At 37.4% G+C, this 24,503-nt stretch overlaps 2 protein-coding genes across 7 annotated transcripts; one reads left to right on the forward strand and one right to left on the reverse strand.

Moving 5' to 3' along the window:
* Positions 1–261: 261 nt before the first annotated feature.
* LOC122059895 (tRNAse Z TRZ4, mitochondrial-like) lies at positions 262–10,195 on the reverse strand. 3 transcript variants are annotated; one of them, XM_042622948.1, is made up of 4 exons: positions 9,842–10,193; positions 1,786–4,159; positions 1,541–1,613; positions 262–1,119 (listed from the first exon to the last, which is right to left on the reverse strand). In XM_042622948.1, the coding sequence occupies exons 2-4, from the start codon at positions 2,236–2,238 to the stop codon at positions 1,028–1,030; spliced, it is 618 nt and encodes a 205-aa protein (XP_042478882.1). In that variant the 5' UTR covers positions 2,239–4,159; positions 9,842–10,193; the 3' UTR covers positions 262–1,027. The 3 variants fall into 3 exon arrangements, 1 of the variants encoding a protein (XP_042478882.1); XR_006134138.1 differs by lacking the exons at positions 1,541–1,613; positions 1,786–4,159 and having other exon boundaries at positions 262–1,205; positions 9,842–10,195; XR_006134139.1 differs by having other exon boundaries at positions 262–2,079; positions 9,842–10,195.
* A 4,414-nt stretch (positions 10,196–14,609) lies between these two features.
* LOC122058648 (protein JASON) lies at positions 14,610–20,366 on the forward strand. Of its 4 annotated transcripts, XM_042621289.1 has the most exons (10): positions 14,610–14,710; positions 14,876–15,003; positions 15,089–15,137; positions 15,367–15,461; positions 16,930–17,174; positions 17,591–17,772; positions 17,908–18,395; positions 18,549–18,631; positions 19,806–19,946; positions 20,025–20,366. In XM_042621289.1, exons 1-10 carry the CDS (start codon positions 14,656–14,658, stop codon positions 20,035–20,037), a joined length of 1,479 nt encoding a protein of 492 aa, XP_042477223.1. In that variant the 5' UTR covers positions 14,610–14,655; the 3' UTR covers positions 20,038–20,366. The 4 variants fall into 4 exon arrangements, with proteins under 4 accessions (XP_042477223.1, XP_042477222.1, XP_042477220.1 ...); XM_042621288.1 differs by having other exon boundaries at positions 17,591–18,395; positions 19,802–19,946; XM_042621286.1 differs by having other exon boundaries at positions 17,591–18,395.
* The last annotated feature ends 4,137 nt before the right edge of the window (positions 20,367–24,503 follow it).

Consider the following 24,503-nt stretch of genomic DNA (forward strand, 5'->3'; position numbering starts at 1 on the left):
CAAGCTTCATGGATGTACTTCTACAGTTGTGTACCACCACCGTAATTGTGAATGTACTTCAAATAGTATTACATTTTCATGTTTCTGGTACTCCACCCAGAATTGCCTAACTTGTTCAGCAGCAATCTCAATTTCAGGAATCTCTGATAGAAGTTCATTGACTACTTCTGTTGGAGTCAACAAGCTTGGGATCCCAGATCTATCCAATCCAAGTTGTGCATGATGCAAATGGAACCGTAACACATAGAGGTGATGTTAAAAGTTTAAAAAACGAAAAGTAAGCGAACATTAACTAATAATGACAATAAAGGCCATGCTACAATTTGAAACAAATGAGGATGGATGAAAGATGGATGAACTCCACCAGAATATAAGAAGAAAATCATTTTAGCTAAAGAATAATGACTCCAACTAATGAGTGACACAACCCTAAGGAAAGCTGAGGCTATTAGCAAGTTCCCCTACTACTGTCAGATCTCTAGTCATCATAATGGTTACAAATAAGAGTTCGGAAACAAGGTAACAGGAAACCAGTGGACAAAAAGTGTCAAGAACAAATAGTGAATATATATTAATAGAACATAAAAAGTAATCAAAAACATCTTGAACTAATAAATTAGGTCAAGAAGAGTTTTTGGCTTGCAATACATCTTGAACTATAAAACTATGGATCTTACAAATTATATGAAAAAAAAGGCAATTATCTTCAGTAAGGATTTGGAAAAGGCTCCTTTTTCTTGGAATGGTAGAGTGAATGGGAAGCAGGGGCAAGGAGCACTGAATTTGGGGCAACAACATTATCACATTGTTTATATTCTTTAAAAGATCAAACAACTAAGCAACTAAGTCTTACTCCTCACAAGTTTCTACAGTCAATTGCCTCCATGCCCTCAGTAGATTTTCAGCAGAAAAAATTTCACAACACTTTAGAAGAAACTGATTTTGCTTAATTCCCCTGTTTTTCTACAGTAACTACCAACTTATCAACATAACATAGTTCAATCTTGTAATCAATTCAGCATCTCTTCTAAAAGGAAATTATGAAATATTGACAAACCTCACATGAAGTGATGTACTCAGGCGTGGAGTTCTTTAGGTGCTGAAGAGACCAAAATCCTGGAGCTGGGAAGAATTGAGGACACAAGTAATTAAGTCGTGCTATGATTCTTGCACTGGATTTTAGAACTGGAATTTCCAAGTTCTTTCTGCGAACAAAAGGCAATTAAAAAATACTAATAATATTAGTACCAAATAAGAAACAACCTCCAAGGTTAGAAATCCTAAGGGGTCATTTGATATTGGAAATAAGAATTAAACCTCACATTTCATGTCCAGCCATGATATGTTGTGCTTCACCAAATCTTTTCATCCAATTTTGGTATTCAGGAGTCATTGTGATAAATGAACGACTCTAGTGAATTATACAATTCACAGACTTAACAGTATTCAAGTTTTGGTCCACGAAGTCTACATAATAGGTATCGAGAGACTGCGTAGACAACAACTCCAGTAAATGAGACAGCATAGGGCAGTCAACAAGGAGTACAGTAGGACCAGGAGCTGAAGGACCAAGTACATCGCTTGGATGAACCGGTATAACCAAGCAAATAAGGCTACGCATTTAAGAACAAAGAATAAAGTGGGTACTAAATAAGAAAGATGGATCAAACAACCACTTATTTGCAAATCATGTCCTTCCTCAGAGTCTGCATATCTACATTTTAGGAACATACATAAATAAATAAATTACAAGTATGAGAAACGAAGATTTTTCATTCAACCAACCATTATATTTTGATGATCTGACATGACTGAGTGCCCAAGTTCTAGTTCACGATATTTGGGACCAGCTTTCAATCCAAGGGCAACAGCTTTTGCAGGATCAAACTTTCCCTTAATTTCAGGCAATTCACAAACATAAACCACAGATATATCACCGGGCTTTAGCACAGGTGGAGCTTTCCCATTTGGATCTTGTGAATTTAATACAGGGAATTTCAAAATCTGATCCTTTTTCTCTTCTACATTCAACATGGAAGAGTCTTCCTTCATTTGGTGACGCACTTCTGAGCAACCTGGCTGTAGAAGAATTGCCGATATTTTGACAACCTCATTATTAAGAAGAACAATGGGTTCTACAAACTTTGCAAGATCAGCCAAGGCAGCTCCATCAGCACCAGGTGCAACTCTGAAGCTGTGAGTGTGAACCATGGCAGCATTTGGAATGAAAGATCGCATTGCATCAACTAAATATTTGAGATCAGAAGGACCCCAAAACTGATCAACCAGCCTGAGAAAATATTGGGATTTCCACTTCCCTAATTTGATTTGACTCGATTCACAAATTGACACCAATTAATGGACTCATTTGCAACTTTTAAATATCTGTTACTCAGAGAAAGTAGAAACAGAACAGAGGAAAACCTAGACCTGTTGGGTTCTTCTATGTTTTCTTTCCAAATTCAAATCTTTAGTTCTTGTCTGGGTTGGTGCTTATGAAATTAGAAACAGAGGGGTTATTCAACTCTAAAAGGCCTACCTTCGATTGAGATACGAGTCCCATCAGGGTAACTTACTTGTTATTTCTGTTGCTCTTAATTTTTCCGGTATTCTGCCTATTTTTTCTGTCTTGCGATGGACAAGATACTGGTACTGTTTGTGTCTCCAGGGGTTAGGTTTCATTCCAAAGCATGGTTGCTATGATTTGAAACACCATGCTGTTAGGTGTTGCTGTTGTTTTCAGTTGCTGCTTTACATGCTGTAACTAGCTGATAATGATATAGAGTGATCCAACTGTTAGAATAGTTCTTAGTTGTCTTGTTGAGAACTGGTCTTTCATTAGCATGGTTACTAACTAGTTTCAAGTAGGACATCTGTTTAAAAGGGTTGGGAGTTCTCAAACATGGACTTCAAAAGTCATAAACTCTCTTTTATAATAAATAGAAACTCAATAATTTTCAGTTTTAATCCGAAAAAATCAAGAAAACTAAAAAATTAAAGGCAAAAAGCATATGACGATCTCAAAGATTCGAAGCTTAAAATCTAAAGTAAAACTAAAGTGTATGAACTGGCAACTCATGAATCAAAACCCTAAACCCATCACTGAGAACCAATAAAGCCAAAAATTCACACAACAGTTAAGCAAATAAGCTGAAAAAAGCACAAGCATTGAAGAAACTAAGAACACATTTGTATCTCTGGGAATTTACCGTTTGTCCACCAGGTACTGGCGAAAAAGCAAGAGCAAATCAGAGCTCCATTCACCAGAAAAAAGACAATAAGTTAGAGCTCCGATGGCAGTCTTGTTCAGCTCACCCTTTCTCACCACTACAGGTATAAAGTAGAAAGGAAAATCGATAACTAGCGGGAAAGAAAACAGAAGGGATAACCAAAAATCGTAAACCCTAGATGGAAAAAGGCAGAGAATACCTGCAAGCAGCGACCATTGGTGGCTCGTGGACAGCAACGGTGATGGCAAAAATATTATTCAGCTCCTTTCCTTCTCTCTCTCTCTCTCTGCTCAGTGCGTTCTAAGTGACTCAGTCCCAATACTTCAAGTCTCAAGGAAGGGGATGATTCACCGACCAACGTCGAGAACTGCCGAAGTGAGGGAAGAAAACCCTGTGTGAATGGTCAAGGAGGAAATGGGGTTTTGAGAAGAAAGTTGCTGGAAGAGATTTCGGTTGAAATAGAGAAACTTTAGGAGAAGAATCGCTGGGAAAGGGAAAGATTTTAGGAGAGAAATCTCTGGTTTGTGAGAAATGATTTCACAGAGAGTAAATGGTTGTGATAGAAGGGTTTCAGTAGAGACAGAGAAAGGTTTCAGGTTCAGAAATCGCAGGTTAGGAGGTTTTATTTTTCAGAGAGGGAGCTCGCTGGCCAGAGAGGGGACACACTCACAGGATTTGTTTTTTTTTTTTTCTGATGTTAGATTTTCAGGAGATAGATGCCGCACCTCGAGCAGAGCCCAAAACGAGCAGCCCACAACCTCTAGTTGAAAGCCTCAGAAGCTAAGCGCGCTTAGCCAAGCAGCTGTTGCAACATAAGTTGATTCGGAAGCAGGGTTGCAGGTGGAATAAGGGGTTTTTCTCAGTTTCCTTTGAGTTGGAGATTTGAAAGAGAGAGTGAGAGAGAAGGAGAGGAAGCAAGGTTTGAGAACCTGCAATTTCAGAGAAGAAATTCTCACTGGGGTGATTTTGAGATCTTAGCTTCAAGTGAGGAGTTCGGTAGGAATAGATCGGTTACTTCGATCTTGGGAGAGAACACAAGATTTCTTATTAACATCAGTGATATTGGTTATGGCAAGAACTCTAACAACCTATTCAAATGTTTCGATTGTTTCATCCATATGTCTTTCATATTACTATACAGTGTTTTATTCCAAATCAATACATTATATCTATATATTTCAGATCCTACGGTGCAAAATAAACCCCTCAAAAGATACCCATATGGGGTGTCCGACCAGAAAACCCCAACCCATATATATATATATATATATATATATGTATATATGTATATGAAATAGAGGAAATTTAAATGAAAGTATGAGAACATTAATGCCTAGATTACATATTGACATAGAGGTTTTGTTATCCATAGCCGTATGGGACCAAAAGAACAACCACGTTATTATTGGCCTGACCCTAAAAAAAGATGGTAGAAAAAAAAGTTATAGGCATCTAAGAAGAGGAAAACTAAGCTCTAAGGCTATGATGTTGTTAAGTCAGAAAAATAGGTGTTCTAATTCTTTAAAATTACTCCAGAGCTCCTTGATGCTCCAACCCTTCAGTTGAGCGTGCTGCACGTCTAGTAAGAAACCCTGAGTACTTGCTTCAATAGAGTTTCAAAGGAAGAAATTGTATGTTTTACTATCACCTCAGGTTTGTGATTCAAAGCTTACAAAGATCCATTTGAGTGATGATGATGACCAATAATTGGTTTACTAATTTTGCAGCTAATATATATATATATATATATATTGGTAAAAGCTAATATTGGTCATAGAGCTTTGATTAATGGACCATTTTCACAAAGAGATAAGCTAATCATAAAACTTTAATTTAAGATTTTTTGAAAACCTATATAATTTAATTTAGAAAGAAAGAACACTACCCATTGATGTGCACCTGCACCTACACATAATGGTGCCAATCAAGGATTTAGGGGATGGTATCGAGATCGATGGGTATCGATCTATTTTACCCCTAATTTTTATAAAAAGTATTATTTTTTCCTATTCTACCCCTGAAACGATCCGGATAACCGATCCAAATCAATATCAGATGAGGGATCAGTCTCAACCAATACCAATCCGATACGGCCAATCCCAGACTGATACTTGAAACCATGGTGCCAATAGATTATATTTCCCCCACACTAAAGATGTTGACACACGCCTTCAATTTGGTCTTGCCCACTGACGTGTACCCACACCAGGGGGTAGCATTCTCTTATCCATTTAATTTAAGAACTAAAGAGTTTTGAAACCCAATAAAAAAATTTCAACCATCTTCTCAAGTGAGCCATATTAATTAGTAATTTAGTATTCTTTTGATATATAATAATGTGAGCTTCAGGAGAAGACTATCAACAGGAGAAGAAGTGTGGTGGGGCATAGTGGTGATAAGAGTGTAAGACTATCAGTCGAAGAAGGGTCATGTTTTATTTTAACATGAAATTACTGCAATCCCTATAAAATAAACGATGTGCTCATTAAAGAGCAAAAGTGACTAATTTCAATTTTAAAATTAAAACAGCTCCTCACCTATTTCAGAATTTCTATTCCATTTGATTTCTATTTCAGTGGAACAATGAAATAAGGCACAAAAATCAAACAAAACAATTTCCGAAATAGAAATTATCCATGAAACTGAAACAAAAAAATAAATAAATCATCAAACCAAACAATTTTCGAAATAAAAATTACCCATGAAACTGAAACAGAAAGAAATAAATCATACCAAATCAGGCCTTAAATAAAGCTAAGAAGGTATATTATACATTTTTTTTTTGCTAACGACGGGTATCCAAGTCCCGCGAGTCCATACTGACCCTTCAACTTTCATTGAAAGCAGTGACAAGCACTAAACACCCCCGTGTGAGTGGCCCAAGGTATGCCTAGTGAGAGTCGAACTTAAGAAGTTATATTATACATACCAAGCCATAAAACTCCAATTTCCAGTGAACCATAAATGATAGAACTTGACTCTTCATTACAAATCATGATTGAGAAACTGACCATGATAAACTCTCTTAAATTACTCTTGAGCCTCTGGCAATAAATATACGATCCAGGAAATAGTATGTGTTTAAAATGTAAGTATCCATCGAATGTAAAAAGTTTGAAGCAATCTGATTTCCCAGGTAGTCATAATGGATCTAATCTTTTCTGTCTTATCCAATATTATTAAGACTAGCTGATGAGATGCAAACTTCTTGAACCATTTATCCGGTAAGCCTAGAGAATCATCCAAATGGAAAGAATGCACATATCAGGTCCCAGAATGTCTATCAAGCTCTAAATCCTATTGAGATTCTCTCAGTGGAAGGTACTGAAAGAAGAGACAGTAATACTTGCTAGCAAATTGGTCAGCCAAGAGAATCTTTTCAGAAGAGTGTTCATACAACTCCTCAGTTACATCTATTTCTTTTCCAAGGAAGCTAGAAATGCTACATGAAGGAGCAGCCACAATTGACAAGGACTTGAAGCTGGATGCAAGCTTGGTTCACTGGTTGGGGAGAGGTTTGATTGGTATAGCCACACACGATCCCATGACATCTAATGGAAAAGAAGCCCTTTTTCAACAATCAAACAGTCAGAGGGTATCATTATCCAATCCATCTATAACTTGGGTAGGCTACCAATGAGACAGTAAGGTACTTAGGTGGTCTAGGAAACATTACAATGCTTTCAACAATCCCACAAGACAATTCAAGTAAATCTTACCGAAAATGTTCAAATAGATTAATAGAAAACAACTTGAGAATTGACATCGAGAGCATCTGAAACCACGATAATCTTATTATGAAACAACAATTTATTAGAACTTTATTGCTCCATCAAATGCAAGACAAATATAAAAGCCCTTGTGTAACTAAAAATTTATACTACACTAATCATCATTTTATTCATTAAAAGTTAAATAAACAACAAGACCTTCAAGTCTTCAGGGACCAACACTAAGGAGTGCAAGAAATGGATAGGACACAAAGCATCAATGCTAGTTAATGTTCTCATGTGCTCCTCAATCCAAGTTTTTTTCATCAAATGCAATGCCAACAATTACTGCTAATGTAGTAGACACCAATGAATTGGTGAAATTGTTCTTGGTGGCGTTCCCAATGGAGTCGAAATATGGAGAGAATGACAAGAAATATAGAATAACAAGCCCTATTTTGATCTAACATATAAATAATTTCCATTGAGATAAGATGATAAATTTATAGTTTTTTCTGATATGAGGACCCTTTTAAATCAGTTTTTTTTAATGGAAAACAAAAGCAAAAAAAATCTACTTTTTTGTGCAACCAAGGCTACCTGTTTGCCAAAAAAAAAAAAAAAGCCTACCTAAGTATGGAAATATCATTTCAGATTGGTACAAGGACCACTGAAACTATTCCCCATCTTAAATAGTTTTCACAGTAAAGAGGACCCTGCTGAAACTAATTTCGTGGGAGACTAGTTGATAAATGTTATAGTGCCCTTCTAAAGTAGAAATTTTAAATGAAAAATAAAAGGAAGGAATATAATTCACTTTCTTGTACAACCAAGGGAGCCTGAATAAGGGAATTATCACTCAACATGGTACAAGGACCCTGCTAAAATAATTTCCATGGAAACAAGCTGATAAACTGTCTAGTTTTTCATGATTTGAGGACCCTTTTGAATTAGTTTTTTAAACGAAAAATAAAAGGAAGGAAAGTAATTTCACTTTCTTGTGCAACCAAGGTTACCCAAGTAAATGAATTTTACTTCAGCATGGTGTTCTGTATTTCAAGTTTGCACAACTAGCATAGAACAAAAGATTGTAAATAAAGCATTCCCATAAATTTCCATAATCAAGAACGTACTCACAAATCATCTGTTTGTCATATAATGTAAGGCTTGAAAGTGACAAAATAATAAATCCAAGCACATCTAAATCAATCTAAGAAGGTATATCACATATAGAAAGCCATAGTACTCTACTTTCAAGTGAACACCATATATCTCAAGCTAGATGGTATCCAAAATTTGTAGTCAGTTGTCTCATACAGCTCAGCATGCCTTCTAACAATTAAAACTAGGTAATGTAATTTCAAGTAGATCCGGGAAAAAACCTGAGGTAATCCTCACGACCAAACCTTTCAACCTTGTCCAAGTATCATAGAGGAAATTACAACATTGGCTTCTACAACACTTTGCTTGAAATGAGGCTGTTTAAGTGTGATATATAATGACGTCTGTTAGCCTTGACAAACTGTAACTTCTTAGCCTTGACAAATGGTAACTTCTTTACCTGCTGCAGTTCGACATCAGCTACATAACAGGAACCAAATTGTGCAAATGTGTGAACGAATAATATTATCTTGCCATTTCCAAGGCTACCAATTGGTGCGTAATCATTATTACCAAGCGTTTCATATTGAAGTTTGATGCAGTGTCGTCTAATCCATTCTTTCTTATAAAAGTCTTCCAGAACCCATACTTCAGCACAACCACCCACATCTCTAACAAGTGATAAAACCCCTCCTAGATCCATTAGGTGACAACCGTGACAATATGTTGTCCCAAAATAAGGTAATTCAGTCTTATGAGAAGTTTCATCAACAGTGTCTATGGAAAACAAGAAGTCTTGATCATCCTCAGTAACTAGTGAATGCACTAAACTGTTGATAGATATGGATTGTTCATTATAGTTCATACGCAACTGAGGCCCGTTGACTTGTCTCCATTCATTAGAACCGACAGTGAGTATCATATAAACACAAGAACGAATACACATATCGAACACAAAGCACACAATCTTGTATTCTCTTGTTTGAGGAATAAATGTGAACCCAAAACCATTGCCTAGAAATGTATTTTTAATACATGAAGGTATTTTTATCCCTTTTCTAGTGAGAAGGTTCCCTACTGATAAATTTCCACGTTTTGGGAGGTCTTGCAACAAGACAAGGCCATGGCAAGAAGCACGTACTGGCGTCTGTAAACTCATATTCAAATCCTGAACCTCGATTTCTCCTCCTTTCCTCTCTATAAAACCCAATCTATAAGAACCAAAGACTAGGGTTTGGAGCAAGATAACAGGTTCCGCGTGAGAGAGGTTTGAATTAGCAAACTCAGTATCAAAAATCAAGTTATACCATTGCTTGTTTACCACCCTTAAATTGTACAAAGTATCAGCTTCTACTCTCTTGAGGATGTTGAAGATGATATTTTCATCAAATTTTTCAAAATCAAGAGCAGATATCTTCATCTTTCTCTTCCTCTTAATTGTAGTCATCTCAAATGGTTGCAATCACAAAGTAAACAGAGATTCTGTGAAGCTAAGTAAGTATCGATTACCAACCGCACAACGGTTACAGAAGTTCACCAGAAAAAGGGGGGAGGGGGGCACTGCCCAGATTAGGAAACCCAGATTTCCATTTGAAAACTGATTCAGAATCAATGATAATGTTCCCGTGATTTCTGAAGTAGAAAGCTCTTACCTAGAGCTTGGGCACAACTACTCAAAAACTATATAAGGTTCCAGAATGTTACCCAACAAAAATGAAACTGCTCATTTAAAGAAATCCAGATTTCCATTTGAAATGTGATTCAGAATCAACAGTAATATTCCAAGTAGAAAAAACTAACCTCAAGTTTGGGCACAACTCCTAAATCGATTGATGAAGCTGAAAATGCAGACGAAAGCTCGACCAATCTTCTGAAACTGGTGGGATTACCTGGAACTCTGCTCTATTTGCAGGATATACAAGAACGGGGAATCCGCCACTCTTCTGCTTCCCAATGCTCGAGTGATTTATTAATTAATTTGAGTCCTTAAACGGTTAAAGCCCTTTGTTCTTTTTCCTTTTTATCCGTATTCCATCTGCTATAAGATGGTAATGGCCTATTGAGGTCCAACCATAGGGTCTGAATGGTCAAAATGGAGCTAAGTGGATCAACCCAATCAACATGTCAATGGTTCTAGCCAGATTTGCAGAAGGATTTTCCTCAATGTGTTTATGACTTTATGTCATGGAAGATGCTAGAGGGTAGGGGTGTCAACCGGTCGGGCCGGTTCGGTTTCGGTCGGGCTTAATCGGGCTTGAAGACTTTCAAAGGCTACACCGTGTCCGCCCATTTAACTAATCGGGCTTAGTTATTGAGGGCATTGTACACTTTATATTCGGTCGGTCGGTCTCGGGTTATAATCGGGCCACCTTAATCGGGCTTTAGTCGGGCCTTAACCGGGCTACGGACATGTTTAATGTTAAACGGGCTTTAACCGATTTTTAAACGGGCCCTCTTTAAAATGTGCTATTATATTCCGACCCACTTATGCAAGCCCAAAAAAATGACAATAAATCAATAAATGATACAAAATATAACTATTATTTAAAATGTGAACATGTCTTTACTTTTTAGTTTTTATTCTTTAATTTGGGGGGTAAAATAGGTATTCTACAATCATTAAAGGGTCGGACCAAGTCGGTGCACAATAGGCCGGTCTCGGTCGGGCGTTATTCGGTCGGGCGCCCGACGGTTCAAGTAGCAAAACCGAGACCGACCATTTATAAACGGGCCGGGCTCAAGCCCGACACGTTTAATAAACGGTCCGGGCCGGGCCGGTCTATAAACGGTCGGTCCCGGTCGGTTTACCCGGTTCGGGCCACGAATTGACACCCCTACTAGAGGGTATTCCCAATATGTGGTTTATGCCTTCACCTCATTCTTCATACTTGACTTAGTTGACTATCTCCTCGAGGTTTCTATCCCAAAAAAAAAAAAAACCTATCTCCTCGAGGCACACCGAAGCTTTGGCCCAACGGTTTGTAATAATCGGTGGAGTACCTATCCCTTGCCTAATGGTTGGTCATTTAATCAACTCTTTTCAAGTACATCTAGTATTTTTGTAGTAAAAAATGTTATTTACATGGTTCATCAAATCACCTTTTCATTAGATGCAAGAGAGCCCACGAAAAAAGCTCCAAAGAGGCAGACCCACCGAGGGGCCAAGGGTGCCACACTTTTTTTTTTTTCTAAGTTAAATGGAGATTTTCCTATTGTCAAATTGATCATTGAATATAAATGCCTCTCCTCAGATGTGCCAGTGTGAAAATAATTTATAATCATTGCACCGGTGCAGTAAACAATGAGCATTGGGTGGTTAAGAGTCCCTTGAGGTGCATACTTAGATATTCTCAGTCGTTCCATGCTCATTACATCTCATCATTCGTTGTGACATATATCAAGATTTGAGTCATATCTCTAAGAAAATAGCCATATGCTAAAAGTCTATAATCTTATATTTTCACATGGAAAAATAAAGTTAGATTGAATCTTGTCATACAAATAGAGATGATGATATAAAACAACATATCCAAAGAATATTTATCGGTTAAACTAGATCCAAGGGTTAGATTTGCGCATGGAATTGATTGTTTGGTCATAATAGAACAGACCTAGATTCGTTTGTTGGCAATTATATATAATCCACTAAAAGCCTCTATTTTGGGACTTTTACAAGTGGAAATATATTTTCTGAAAGAATGAAATTTTTTTTATTGAATTATAAACATTGTCAACTATACAAACGCATAAAATGAATGGAGCTCGTCAAGAAAAGGGAAGAGCCGATCCTTAGGAAGATATTTCTTGGCTGCTAAACAAGCTAAGTATGGGTTAGCACTTTTGGTGTGTTGGTGGCTGTCAAAGCAATAGAGCTTTGTCCCAAGTCCTAAGGTGAGGCCGCTTGTTCAACTCTCACCCCACCTGCCTCTTTTTTTGTTTTTGCAGACGAGTAAAACTCGCATAAATATGAAAAAGAAGTGCCTCAGAAACTCGCATAAATATGAAAAAGAAGTGCCTCACTACTGCCTTACGGATTAGTTGTTAGGGAGTGATCAAAGGGTAACCAGTTACTCCAAATTAAGCCATTGCTTCTATGGAGCTTATGAGGGCATCAACAACCTTAGTCCAACAGTTAATGCCAATTAAAGACTAATGGCTGTGGGAGAAAAGTCTAAAGGATTAAACATCCAATCTCATACCTTGACAAAGACCCATTATCCTTTTCATCATTTTTGTTCCTTTTTTTTTGGTTAACTAAGGTGTCTGGGTCAGCTTACATGCACTTCGACCAATCCTCGAGGAGATAGATCTCCACTCATTTTTGTTCACTCATCTTTTCTTTGTATCAATCCCTTAGAACCTTGAAAGACACTAATATCAATTTCCCTAATTGTTGAGAGGAATATAAGAGGATAAACATCTAATCTCACACCTTAAAAAAAGACCCATGATCCCTCCCATCATTGTTGTTCACTAAAACAGTAATACTGATGTCCTTCTCATGTGAAGGCACCACATATTTATGTCTAAGTCATACCGACATTCCAACCTAAAGGCTTAAGATATGGGACTAAAATCCCACAATTTTCGTGCGATGGAATTGCACTCTCTACATCAACTCCTCTAATTATAGATCATATGGTCAGTGCATGGACAATCTGCTCTAATATAATTTGACGGAACCCAATTTAAAAGCTTAGCTTTATGATGGAGATGCTTTTCTTAGGGTTTTTAAGTCTGACAACCGCACATTATCCACCCAATGGAGATGCCTTCCTAGGGTTTTTAAGTTCGACAACTGCACAGTACTCACCCAATATGAAAGTAAACCAGCCATGGAGCTGCAGTCACTACATCCCCAACTCATTAGGGTATGTACCAATGCCAACAAATTTTGAAGAAGACAAACACAACCGAAACTGATCATTATCAGCATATAACATATTTAGGGTTAGTTGTACCTATATCAAAATTTCACAAAAAGTTGCTGATGAGTAAAGCTAAAATCTTCTAGTTAAGAAGAGAAAAGCCAATCTAAGAGAAAGGGTGGAAGAAAAACCCCCCACACACAAACTAACAAAAAGGAATGAATAAGAAGAGGATCCATATTCTCATATTCATTTTCAAGTTGGTGGATGGTCACTATTTGCTATTAGAAAAGCTTTTAATACGCTTCACCCAAAAGTATTATTAAGCTCCTTCATTAGCTTTGTCTGTGGAGGGCGTCTGCATGGGTTATTATCCTATGGTGAAGCTTTTACAATAGGTAGGAACACCCTTACATCATAGTTGGATTGGTATGATTGTTAAGACCATCTTGACAAGATTTTGAGGTTTGGATTAAATTGATTGATATTCCTCATTGACCTCAGTACAATGGTAAGGTTATTCCATTGCAACTAGTAGTCATTAATTCTAATTAGAAATAGTCTCTTCGCGAAGTATGGGTAAAACTATGTACATTATGACCTTCCCCAATACTGTAGGGGTGAATCGAGATTGACGGAAAAAATCATGTTCCAACTTGATCCATATAGATAGTTTAGGTGGGTGGAGCTCCTCTGTGGCGCAACAAAGTTGTCAGTGCACATCTGATGGTCTAGAGCACCTCGAATCCCGTGTGTGGTCCCTGCCTAGGTGTTCTAGACCGTCGGACGTGTATTCCTACCTTTGTTGCACCACAGAGGAGCCAGATCCCAATTTGGTTGGCTAAGAATTGACACTTTCTTGAATGAGGAATGTTGAGATCTGATCGGAAAGGTTCATCGAGGATCATCTATCGTTCGATTGATAGACTTTTTCTTTTCGTTAGTCTATGGAAACTTTTTTGGATTTGGCTCCTATTCTTAGCACCCATCACCTTGGTCAGCTCATAGTTAAATAATCGAGGGCCACTTGGCAAGATGATAATACAACAATTTGAGAAAGATGCAGACAATAAGATGATGCCGAAGGCTCAAGGAATAAGGTGTCAAAAACTATTGGATCATCACCTTGCCCAAATAACCATGGGCAAGACCTAGGCGATGGGCGGAAGAGAGGAGTTGAATCCAACTTTTCCATCAACCAAACCCATAACAGAAGATCAAACGGTCCAGAATTCTCTTAGATGGACGATTAGATTATAGTCCGAGTCCTGCATAGGCTGCCATGTGTACATAAGGACTGCTGTCTACAGTTGCACTATGTGGACCCACTAAGAAATCCGCTAACATGGGATCTACGATTCCAAAGTAGTGGTGTTTGATTGGGGATTACAGAAAAGGGTATGGAACCATTCTACCTTAGATGCCCGTTAAAATCGTTAAGATTGAGGTTATGAACCGTTACGATTTACGGAGTAGGGATCCGTTCCATCAACAGGGGTCCCACATGAGGTGATATCTTACCTCACGAAAACTGACTACAGAACGTCAGAATATACCAAATCGACGTTCAAGATCATCCTTTTTATATGGGTCCTACCAGTTCTATTCTTTATTAAATTATTAGTAAAGCACCGAAAAAATACTTTCTATAATATAATGGCGTTATTATTTTCCCTCGTTTTTAAAACCAAATTTAAATTTCAAAAACGAAACTAGCAAAAACAAACCCCACACACACATTACACGATGGAAGAAAGAGAAGACGACTCCGGTCGGACTCGCCCCGTTTCGCTATATCCTTGTCCGTACATCACATAAACCCTCTTTCTCTCTCAGCTCTGCCAAAAAAAAAAAAAAAAAGAAGGGGTTTTGAACTCTTGATTTGGTTTGATCCAGTTAGGGTTTATGGATCAAAGATATAATGTTGTTTCTGTTCTTCTGATTCATTGTAATGTGCTGTAAACAGGGAGTGATTTTGGGTTCATTCTAGGAGTACTGAGGAGGATGGGGTGTTTCTTTGGATGTTTTCGAGTAAAATGTGATAATCGTTCTCATGCACATGTTGGCTCCGACGCAGTTGCATCGAAGAAGAGGGTATGGTTGAATCTTTACTCGTTTTCTTGTGATCGGTTCTCTTTCATTTTGAATTTTACTGAATAAATATCGTTAAATTCTGCAGGATGCTTTACTTTCAGGAAATAAACTAGGAACTTTATTTCTTTCTGAAGGTAAATTGAATTTGTTTCTGGGTTTTTAATTTATTAAGAAATGTGCAGTTGGAGTTAGCTCTTTTAGCTTGATGCATTTGTTGATTTTGAATTTTGGTACTTCATTATTTTTATTGTTTTGTGTTTGAGGTATTCAATATTGTAGAAATTAGTAAGCTTTTAGCATTTCATTTTTCCCCTAAGAAATTTACTAAATTGCTGCCTATATTTGTGATTTTCCCCCCCATAGAAAGAGAATTCTCTCCTTGCGAAGACACAAGGTGTCATACTTTGGGATCAGCACTGCTTAGAGGAGATGGTGAAGAGAGGGAGCTAAGGGACGAGGTGTGTGTTCCATTTGTGTTTTTTCCTTTTTTTTCCTCCCTATTTTTTCATTTGTATTAATTTTGCAATTCAAGATTGAATTGATGGCTTCTTGACCATATGCAAACTGTGAGAAAATGACAGTTAGTAAGTTTGTACATTGGCAGATGGTTTATCTTCATTTTCTTCACTGAAAGAGGGCCCTTCAGCCTCTTCTTCCTTTCAAAAGGCTATATTTGAATTTTCAAAAATGATTTTTTGTATTTATTTTTTAATAGCACTCACTTCTGATGGATTTCTAGAAATAATCATTATAGTCTAATGCATATTTTCACAATTTCTACTAATATTCCTTTTGGTCTGAGCTTTCAGATTTTGAGGCAGGCCATGAAGTTTAGATTTATTTAGTATCATGCTGCTTAGTGGGTCCTGTAGACAGATTAGTTTGTTGCTTTTTTTTTTTTTTTTTTTTTTTCTCAAAAATTTTCTTTTGTCCCCTAATTTATTAACTGTGGAACAGAAACTAAAATTACTTGAACAAATAAGATCATATGCTAGTTATATACTTGCAAATGTAAAATGGACCCTTAATCTCTTTCACCATGATGATATAATTTGTTTACATTCCAGTTGTTGTTTTGATGACTTTGGGGTTCTTGATTTGCAGTCTTCCATCAGTGACAGTCAGGTTGTGGAGGTTCACATACATCTGCATTTTCAATTCCCACAAAAACAATTTTATTAGAAAAATTTTCTAATATAACTCGGCAGAAAATAAATAAACAAAAATTTCTTAAATTTTTATTTTTTGATGTTCATGGCTGGATGTTGCACTAGTCAGCCATAAAGTAGTAGTGAGGGATGCTGATGTGATTAGCTATAAAATGATAGTCAAAAGAAGCAAAAAAATTTGTATTGGTACCTGCATATGCGAAGTTATGTTACCAATATGAATACGTATTATACACCTTTCATCCTAGAAATCTCTTCTGACATTGGTGAATGAAGTGTTGACACTTGGCATCCAAATAAGTAGATTCTCATTTTTTCCAGTGGCTGCATAGCTTCTGAACACTCTTCAACTCCTTAACTTCTAAGTGAACTTGTATGGTTGAATCATTATCTTGGTTCTGGTTTGATTGCTAATGTGGACAATTTGATCTCCATTCCTTAAGTGAAGTGGGGAGGCTGGAAATGCAAAAGCCAAGCCTTTTCAAGGGGTCCTTTTATAACTTAAAACACGGAGTTTATTACTTTTAATTCCTTATAGCGTTATAGTAGATTAAGTTAATCCTGATACCATGAGTGGTAGAATCCTACAAATGGATGACAATGGTACATGCCTTATTTTATGGCTGATGATCCCTTTTTTTAACTTTTCTTTTTTCCATGCAAGTAAAGTTTCATTCACGGTCTTGATCATGGGTATTTATGTACTACATTGCCCCCGCATAATGAATTCATGCTTCAATTATGATTCTTTTGGCAGGCAAAATTCCTTAAAGCCTGCGGTACGCTGCTGGAAACTCCCGCTGAAATTCGAAAAGCATCAGAGAAAGTGAAAGATTCCCCAACCTGTGATGGAGGCTCGGAACATTCCAAGTTGCACTCATGGCTTCCCAGTTCATCCGTTAAGAAACTCCACTGGGTGGAGCAACCTGAGCAGTCTTCTATTTCCCCTGCTAAATTTTGTGAAAATCTGGGAGGGCGTTCTCCTGAGCACAAGCCTAGCAGGTTGAAATTCTCTCTGTTTTGTAAACTGCTGTTCTGTCTTATTTAACAACTATTTGCATTGAGGAAATTACTTGGTAAGAAATGAAACTGGCCTACCAATAGGGTATTTACCGTAACATGAGCATTGTCATCATATGCGTAGGTTGATTTATTTGATTGACAGCTACCATCCAGCATCTTTTCTTCCTATGTGTGTTTAGGATGGGCAGATGAAAAATAAAGAGAAACACAAACCTTTTTGGAGAAGTTCTTGTTTAAGTATGGGGCAATGCTCATAGGATATCTCTAATATGAGATGAACCTTTTGGCATATCAAACATAGGATTCTTTTGTATCATGAGTTTGGCTATTTTCTGATTTATTTCTCAATTTTGTATAGCTGACCGATATTTGACTAACTCCATTACTTCCAAAAGCTGTATGTCCAGAGGAGATATGGTAGAGAAGATCTGTATCAAGGAAGATAGCAAGTTTGAGAGACCTGACACAGAAATTACAAATCCTGTTTGTGCAATCGACCATGATAAACTCTCCTCGGTTACTCCTGAGCCTTTGACAGAAAATATCCAATCCAGGAACAAGAGTGTGCACTTTGAATGTGAGTATCCATCAAATGGAAAATGTTTTAAGCAATCTGATGTCCCAGGTAGTCATAATGGATCTAATCGTTCTCCTTATCCAACACCATTAAGACTAACTGATGAGATGCAAACTCCTGGAACCATTTTTCCAGTAAGCCTAGAGAATTATTCAAATGGGAAGAATGCTCGGATCAGGTCCCAGTATGTGTATCCAGTTCTTAATCCTGTTGAGAACTTCTCTCAGTGGAAGGTACTGAAAGAGGAAGACGGTACTTACCAACAAATTGGACCAGAAAGAGAATCTTTTGAGAAGAGTGGACATTCAAGTCCTCAGTGTACATCTATTTCATTGTCCGGTAAGTCAGAAATGCTCCATGAAGGAGCAGCTACAGTTGGCCAAGACGTGAAGCTGGATGCAAGCTTGGCTCAGTGGCTGAAGCCATCTTCACCAAAGAATGACAGGAATCAAAACAGTGGTGCTGGGTCTATATCGACTGGGAAATCTACTAAAATGTCAGATGATGACAGACCTATTATTGGGATGGTTGCTGCACACTGGAACGATGATGAGCTTTCTCATGTCTCACCTAAGTGGTGGGATGGTAATGGAATCCCAAATTCAACTAACAAATACAAGGAGGTAATCTTATAACCTACTATATTCTTGTTCTTTTTTGTAACATCCATTTCTAGTTATGTTTTTTATTTTTTATTTTTCTATTTTTTGTGGTTTTGAGAGTTTTACTGGGAAGGGGTGATTTCTGCTTATTATTATTTGAGATCCTTTGTATAGGATCAAAAAGTAAGCTGGCATGCGACCCCGTTTGAGGAGAGGTTAGAGAAGGCATTGTCAGAAGAGAGTAATGTCTACCAAAGGTAAGTCATTTTTGTTTGCACTTTATTTTGATTCTATGATTTGGATTATGTGACCAGGGTGCCTCGTAGGATGTCAGTTTTGGTGTTGAGCTATCCTGCTACCAAATCTTTGGTGGTGTTTGATTCCACATTGTATATACATGAAGCAGTCGTATGTTGATGCACTTTTGGGGAATAGTTATATGGCAATTTACTGAACCTATTTTGATAGTTACGAATGCACTTTTGGACCAACCATGATTTCTTCCTGGTTAGCGAACCTATTTGTGCCATGTGGAAGGATGATGTGGCAATTCTCACTTTGAATCTTCAGGGAATGGCCTGGATTGACCATATTTCAGATTTAAGACCCAAATTCAATCATTTACCTTCCCATGCATGTCCATGCATCTCCTCATTAATCCATCCACCTTCTTGGCTGTTGAGAAATTTTAAATGCTTCATTTTGCTTTGTGGGAAATTCTGTCTAGGGCCTCTAGGCTGAAACTTAACATGTGAGAAAGGAAACTGTGGGCTCAACCTGTTCACCAAATTTCAGCCTCATATGACTTGCCACATGGCGATTCACATAGAACTTAGAGCCCTTCTGGGGCCAACAATGTCAACTTTGATATTAGCTGAGAGAACATCTTCTTTTAAAACTTGCTTCATCGTTTCAATGAATGCATTTGTTTAGAATTTAGAAAAATATGCCAAAAGGAATTTGTATTCATAATGAATGAAGATTCCAGGGATTTGGATACAGGGACAACAACACTACGTATTCTATCAAATTATAATTGCTTATTCTTTGCTTAAACTATTATGGCATGGCTAAGAAGCTTTATTTGTGATTGGCCATTTCCATGCCTCTTGTTATGATGGTACAACTACCTTATGGATTGTGTAGCTTGCATGTTTAGATTCAACTAAAGCATAATGTGAAATTGAGATAGATCAATAGATGGTGTAAACAAGCAAATTATTTACCCCAAGTAGATTGGTAATGAATAGATTATGAAAACATATATTTAATGCCATTGAAGGTACGAAAACTTGAAGCTGCTATGAATGGAGCCAGTGGTGTTGGTCTTCCAAACTTGAATCTATAGTCTTGTGCCTTTTCATTTCTCTATTTATTGACGTTGAATCTAATTTAGACCACTCCTTACAATGTCTTTTTGATGATAGGAAGAATGTCAGTGGGAGGCCTATCATTTTTGAAGATAATGATGAGAGTGACACTGCTGTATCTCGACTACATACTTCAGCACAACCTGAATCAGTGGTTTCGTTTTGATGATTGTGGCATTGTCATGCTGTTAATAGAATCCAGGTGATCGCTTTATTTTGAATTGAATGTGATGTCAAGGTGGCCAGAGATTTATCTCATCATTTTGCATTTGATCTTTAGGTTACTTGTTTGACTGGAACTTATCATGTGGACTGCTCCAGCTGATGTAAAATATGACATTGACTCTTCTGCATCTGGAGGAACAAATTGGGTTCTCTAGTGTTAACCTACTTGGTTAACTTTTTGCATGACAGCTGCTTGCAATGTTCATTAGAAAATTGTCACTATTGTTTCAAAGATGCATAAGAGGGGGGGGGGTGTATGGATTGAATATTGAAGAGTATTCTTGAGCTCAATAACACAGCCTTCCTTGCAAATGTATTGTATTGATATTTGTGTGAAGTGATGCTTCTGGTTATTTATATCTCTGGCAATGGCAATACTGCATGTTCAAAGTGGTTCTATAGAATCTTCTCTCAGACTAACTCACTGGCCTCCTAACCCATCTTGTGTTTGAAAAGTGCTAATCCATGACTGCCTACATTACAAGACAAAACCCGTCTGTGACATAATTCATTTTTTTTTTTTTTTTTTTTTTTTTGGTGGTGCAAGACATAATTCATCTTTTTTCAAATGTATGGTAAATTGTAGTTATGGAGCATGTAACAAGGGGCATACTGTGCATGAGGTTCTCGTGTGTGAGATTCAGAGATGAGACTTACGCTTGAGAGGCTGTTTCAACTGTTTGACCAAAACTAGAGAGCAACGGTTATAATTCTTTTTTTATTAATGGAAAGGATCTTAAATTTGGGGGTAGGTTTTTTGAATGGCTATTGCAACGTGGCAACTGTTTAGGTCATATGTGAACAGTATCAGGCCCTTGGGTCTCCTATTAATACATTTAAAAGTTTCTGTTAAATATTTTTTGGGGAAATTTCACCCCTAACTCAATGACAGTCAGCAGGAAAATCGAATTTTCCCTTTTGGATCTGATAGGCGTGTTTGTTTAAAGGGGAGTTTAGGATGGGAATGTTTGATTTTTGGATCCCACATGTTAAGGGGTTAGAGATAGGAAAAGTAAAATTGCAGGAAAGTTAGACTTTCTCACCCCAATCTTGTTTGGCTAGTATATATCTAGGGAAGAGAATAGATGAATGAAAAAAAAAATCATTAATTGTAATGACTTTTCACCGACAAAGTCTCAGCAATTTGGTAGGATTTTGAAAGGAAATGGATTGAAAGCCACATTAACAAACATGAAAGTCATATTAGCAAACATGAAAGTTCATCTCCTACCGTTGTTAAGAGTATTTTTCACCTCATTATTATTTAAACACATGACTTTATCATGTTTTTCACAAAATAAGTATAACTCTCCTACCCCATCAAAACCCCCTAAATGAACGAGCCATTGTATGTCTTGGCCAATACTGATCTGGATAAGCATGTATCGGTCTAAATCATACAGAATTATATTTGGTTTTCATCCATAAACGGTACTTTTTTACCTTTTTATCCTCTATCCATACCTCCCAAAAAACAAAAGAACACGGGGCTATGAATAAGTAAATTAATGAAAATTGGAAGGGTATTTTAGGGAAGGAAAATAGTCTCCGGTTTTATATAAATTGGTTAGAGGTCACAGGGTGACGTGAGGGAGAGGAGCGAGGGGCGGAAGAGCGAGAGAGAGAGAGCGAGGGAGAGGGATGGGAAAGGAAGGGGCTTGGAAGTGGCAAAACGAAGCTCATGTGGAGAAGAAAACGAAAGAGCCCTGATGGGAATTGTGATGGGAATATTGTAGTTTTCAATCTGAATCGTAAAGCGACGAATTGCTGCTCGTCTCTTCTTCTTCTTCTTTCTCCCTTTTCTCTTCCTTTGTTCATCGCCGCCCTCTTCGCTCCTCTCTCCGGCCTTGTGATGATGCAATCTTCTGAAGGCTGTTCAATCTCTATTTGTGTGTATTTGTGATTTCTTTCGTCTGTTTATTCATGTTGTCAGTCGAAACCCTAATTGAAATGCCTGTGAGCAATGAGCTATTAAGTTTTTTTCTTTTGGTTCTGTAGAGAGAGAGATTAGCATTTGCCTTCATTTCAGGGGAAGGTTTCCACCACTATCAATAACAGTAGAAAATGGTATCATCTACTTTCTACATGGACTTACATGGTCAGAGAGAAAAATCAAATACCATGGAACTCATGCTAAAGGGAAATTGTAGTTTGGAGATTCTTTTCCCCATTTTTTGAGGAAATAATTTTCCTTAGGTGGTTTTTTTTTTCCCTCCACTATGTGGGTTCATGCGAGGTGTTATTTTCTGCGCTACCATTGGCGTTGCAAGGGAGGTTTCCTCATCCTGATGTTGTGGGGAATCCTCTCTTTTTATCTTCAAAAAACAAAAAAATTCCTCAAGAAAATATTTGGTTTGGAGCAATAAATCATTGACAAAAAGGAAATAATTACTCCCTCCTTGTATGCGAAGTGTTTGAAATTCTCTCATGTTCATAGTTTTGTTCCATCCAACTCCTCAGGTAACAATGGCATTGCTAATCATTCTGTTACGATCCCATATTCTTAGGAAGATAATCTAACATTGAAGTGAGTTCATATAATCTTAAGTCCCCTCACCTTGTAAACTGATTTATGGAATCGAGTAGTTAAGTTATTCACATGATGTTAAGGAACATTTTAGGTCCACTTGTCAACCCCGTTAATCTGCTATCAAAGGTGAGGCGCAAGAACCACAAGAACCCATAATAGAAGCATCATTTTTGTTAGGCCCACTTCCCATCTGAAAATTGACAGTGACAGAAACCACACTGTAAGGATCCAATCAGCCTCAAAATCATTTTCCTTCACTCCCTACCCCCTGCCTTTGACCCATTTAAGCTCTTGATACCTTTCAGAGTTCTGCATTCACTTTCAATATCACAAAGAAGACAATGGTAGTGACTAGTGAAGGTGATTGGCCTTCCCTATGCTTCTTGCTCTGTTCTAGATTCATTATTGTGGTAGTAAACTTGTAATTAATCACCGCAGTCATTTGGAATTGTTCCTGTATTACAAGATGAAGATTACACTTTATATAACCCAATTGATCTTTCTTCATAATTATTGAAGGGTCGTGTTTGAATTGATCTACAGATCCTGAGTGATTATTAAGGTAACTAAACCGAGAAGTACAAGTCACAAGGGACTGATTTGTTGGAAGGATTCTGTAAGAGAAAGTTCTTGTAGAACAATGGCTAGAGCTTGAAAGGAGGAACTACCACTCACCCATTTACAATCTATTACTGCATCTTCTGTTCCATCCCAAGTTGGGTGCCCCTGTTGATGAGAAGCATGTTAAAGAGAGTTAAGAGAAGCTTGGGAAGGTGTAGGATACCTATGAGAGGCTCCCAAAGATCAAGTACTTGGCTGGGGACTGAACCTTAACCTTGCTCACCTTCCACTATCACACACTATGCTGAATGATATTGGAAATGCCTATATAATGGACATGAAACATTTAAGTGCATGGTGGGATGATATTACTAGTAGGGCATCTTGGATGAGGGTCCTCCAGATGTAGAGCCTCTAGGGTTCACCCTTGTTTCTGGGGGAAAGGGCGATTTGGACTTGTTGAATATGGAATATCCTTAGATGGTTATATAGGTGTTTTGGCAATTTGATTTGCTTAATTCCTAAAACCTGCAAACTGTAATCAAATTCAAACTGAAGAAAAAAGGGAAATGGTTGTTTGCATTTTGTAGTTAGATGGACTTAAATAACCTCTAATACCTGGGAAAGCTTCACAACTGGTGGACTGATCAGTTGGATTAGTTTACATAACTTGGTCAATTTATTCTTTATCTCTACCTTCCAGCATCCTTCTCAACTAAAAGGGGAAGCTCAGTAGGGAGTTCCACTAACAAAAATAGATAGATTTTACTTCTTTGGCAAGAGCAACTTCAACCATTTGAAGAATCACAGTAGCAACTTCAAAGATCTCTGATTAGAAGAGGAAAGATGCAATCAATCGATGATTCTGTTGGTTTTTTTTGACCCCATATCAAATGTAGCTGAAGTGTCAAACAGAGGTATATTTCTTATTTCGAAGTTTCCAGGGAACATAGCTCTTAACATTCATGAAATCACAATGGAAAAGTCTACTAAGAGCAAGAGTCAATAGTTGAATAACAAATAATAAAGCCATGGGAAATTTTGGTTATGGGACAGCAATTACTAATCCACCTGACCCAAATCAAAACAGGATTTTCCTGGTTCAGGTCAGGCAGTTTCAACCATAGTTTCAGAAATCATATTGGAGGCATTGAAGCATCAAACACAACTGATATTCTGTACTAATTTTAAAGGTGAAAGTAGATCAGGTGGATTAAATTAGATTTCAACCAGTTTACATGAGAATCGACTCTTTTGACTATTTTTAGTTTCAACTTCTTATTTAGAGATGTAACTTTCTATGATCCATCTACTGATTCTGGTTCAACACAATTCGATCATTGGCCTGGTCTCATCAGGTTTTTGCCTCAAACCTCAAAGATCAACAAAGTGCAATCCCATCCACAGGCCATTCAAGCCAATTGACTATTGAGTTTCTGAACT

This window comes from Macadamia integrifolia, chromosome 13, assembly GCF_013358625.1.
Source record: "Macadamia integrifolia cultivar HAES 741 chromosome 13, SCU_Mint_v3, whole genome shotgun sequence".
NCBI classification, from domain to species: domain Eukaryota; kingdom Viridiplantae; phylum Streptophyta; class Magnoliopsida; order Proteales; family Proteaceae; genus Macadamia; species Macadamia integrifolia.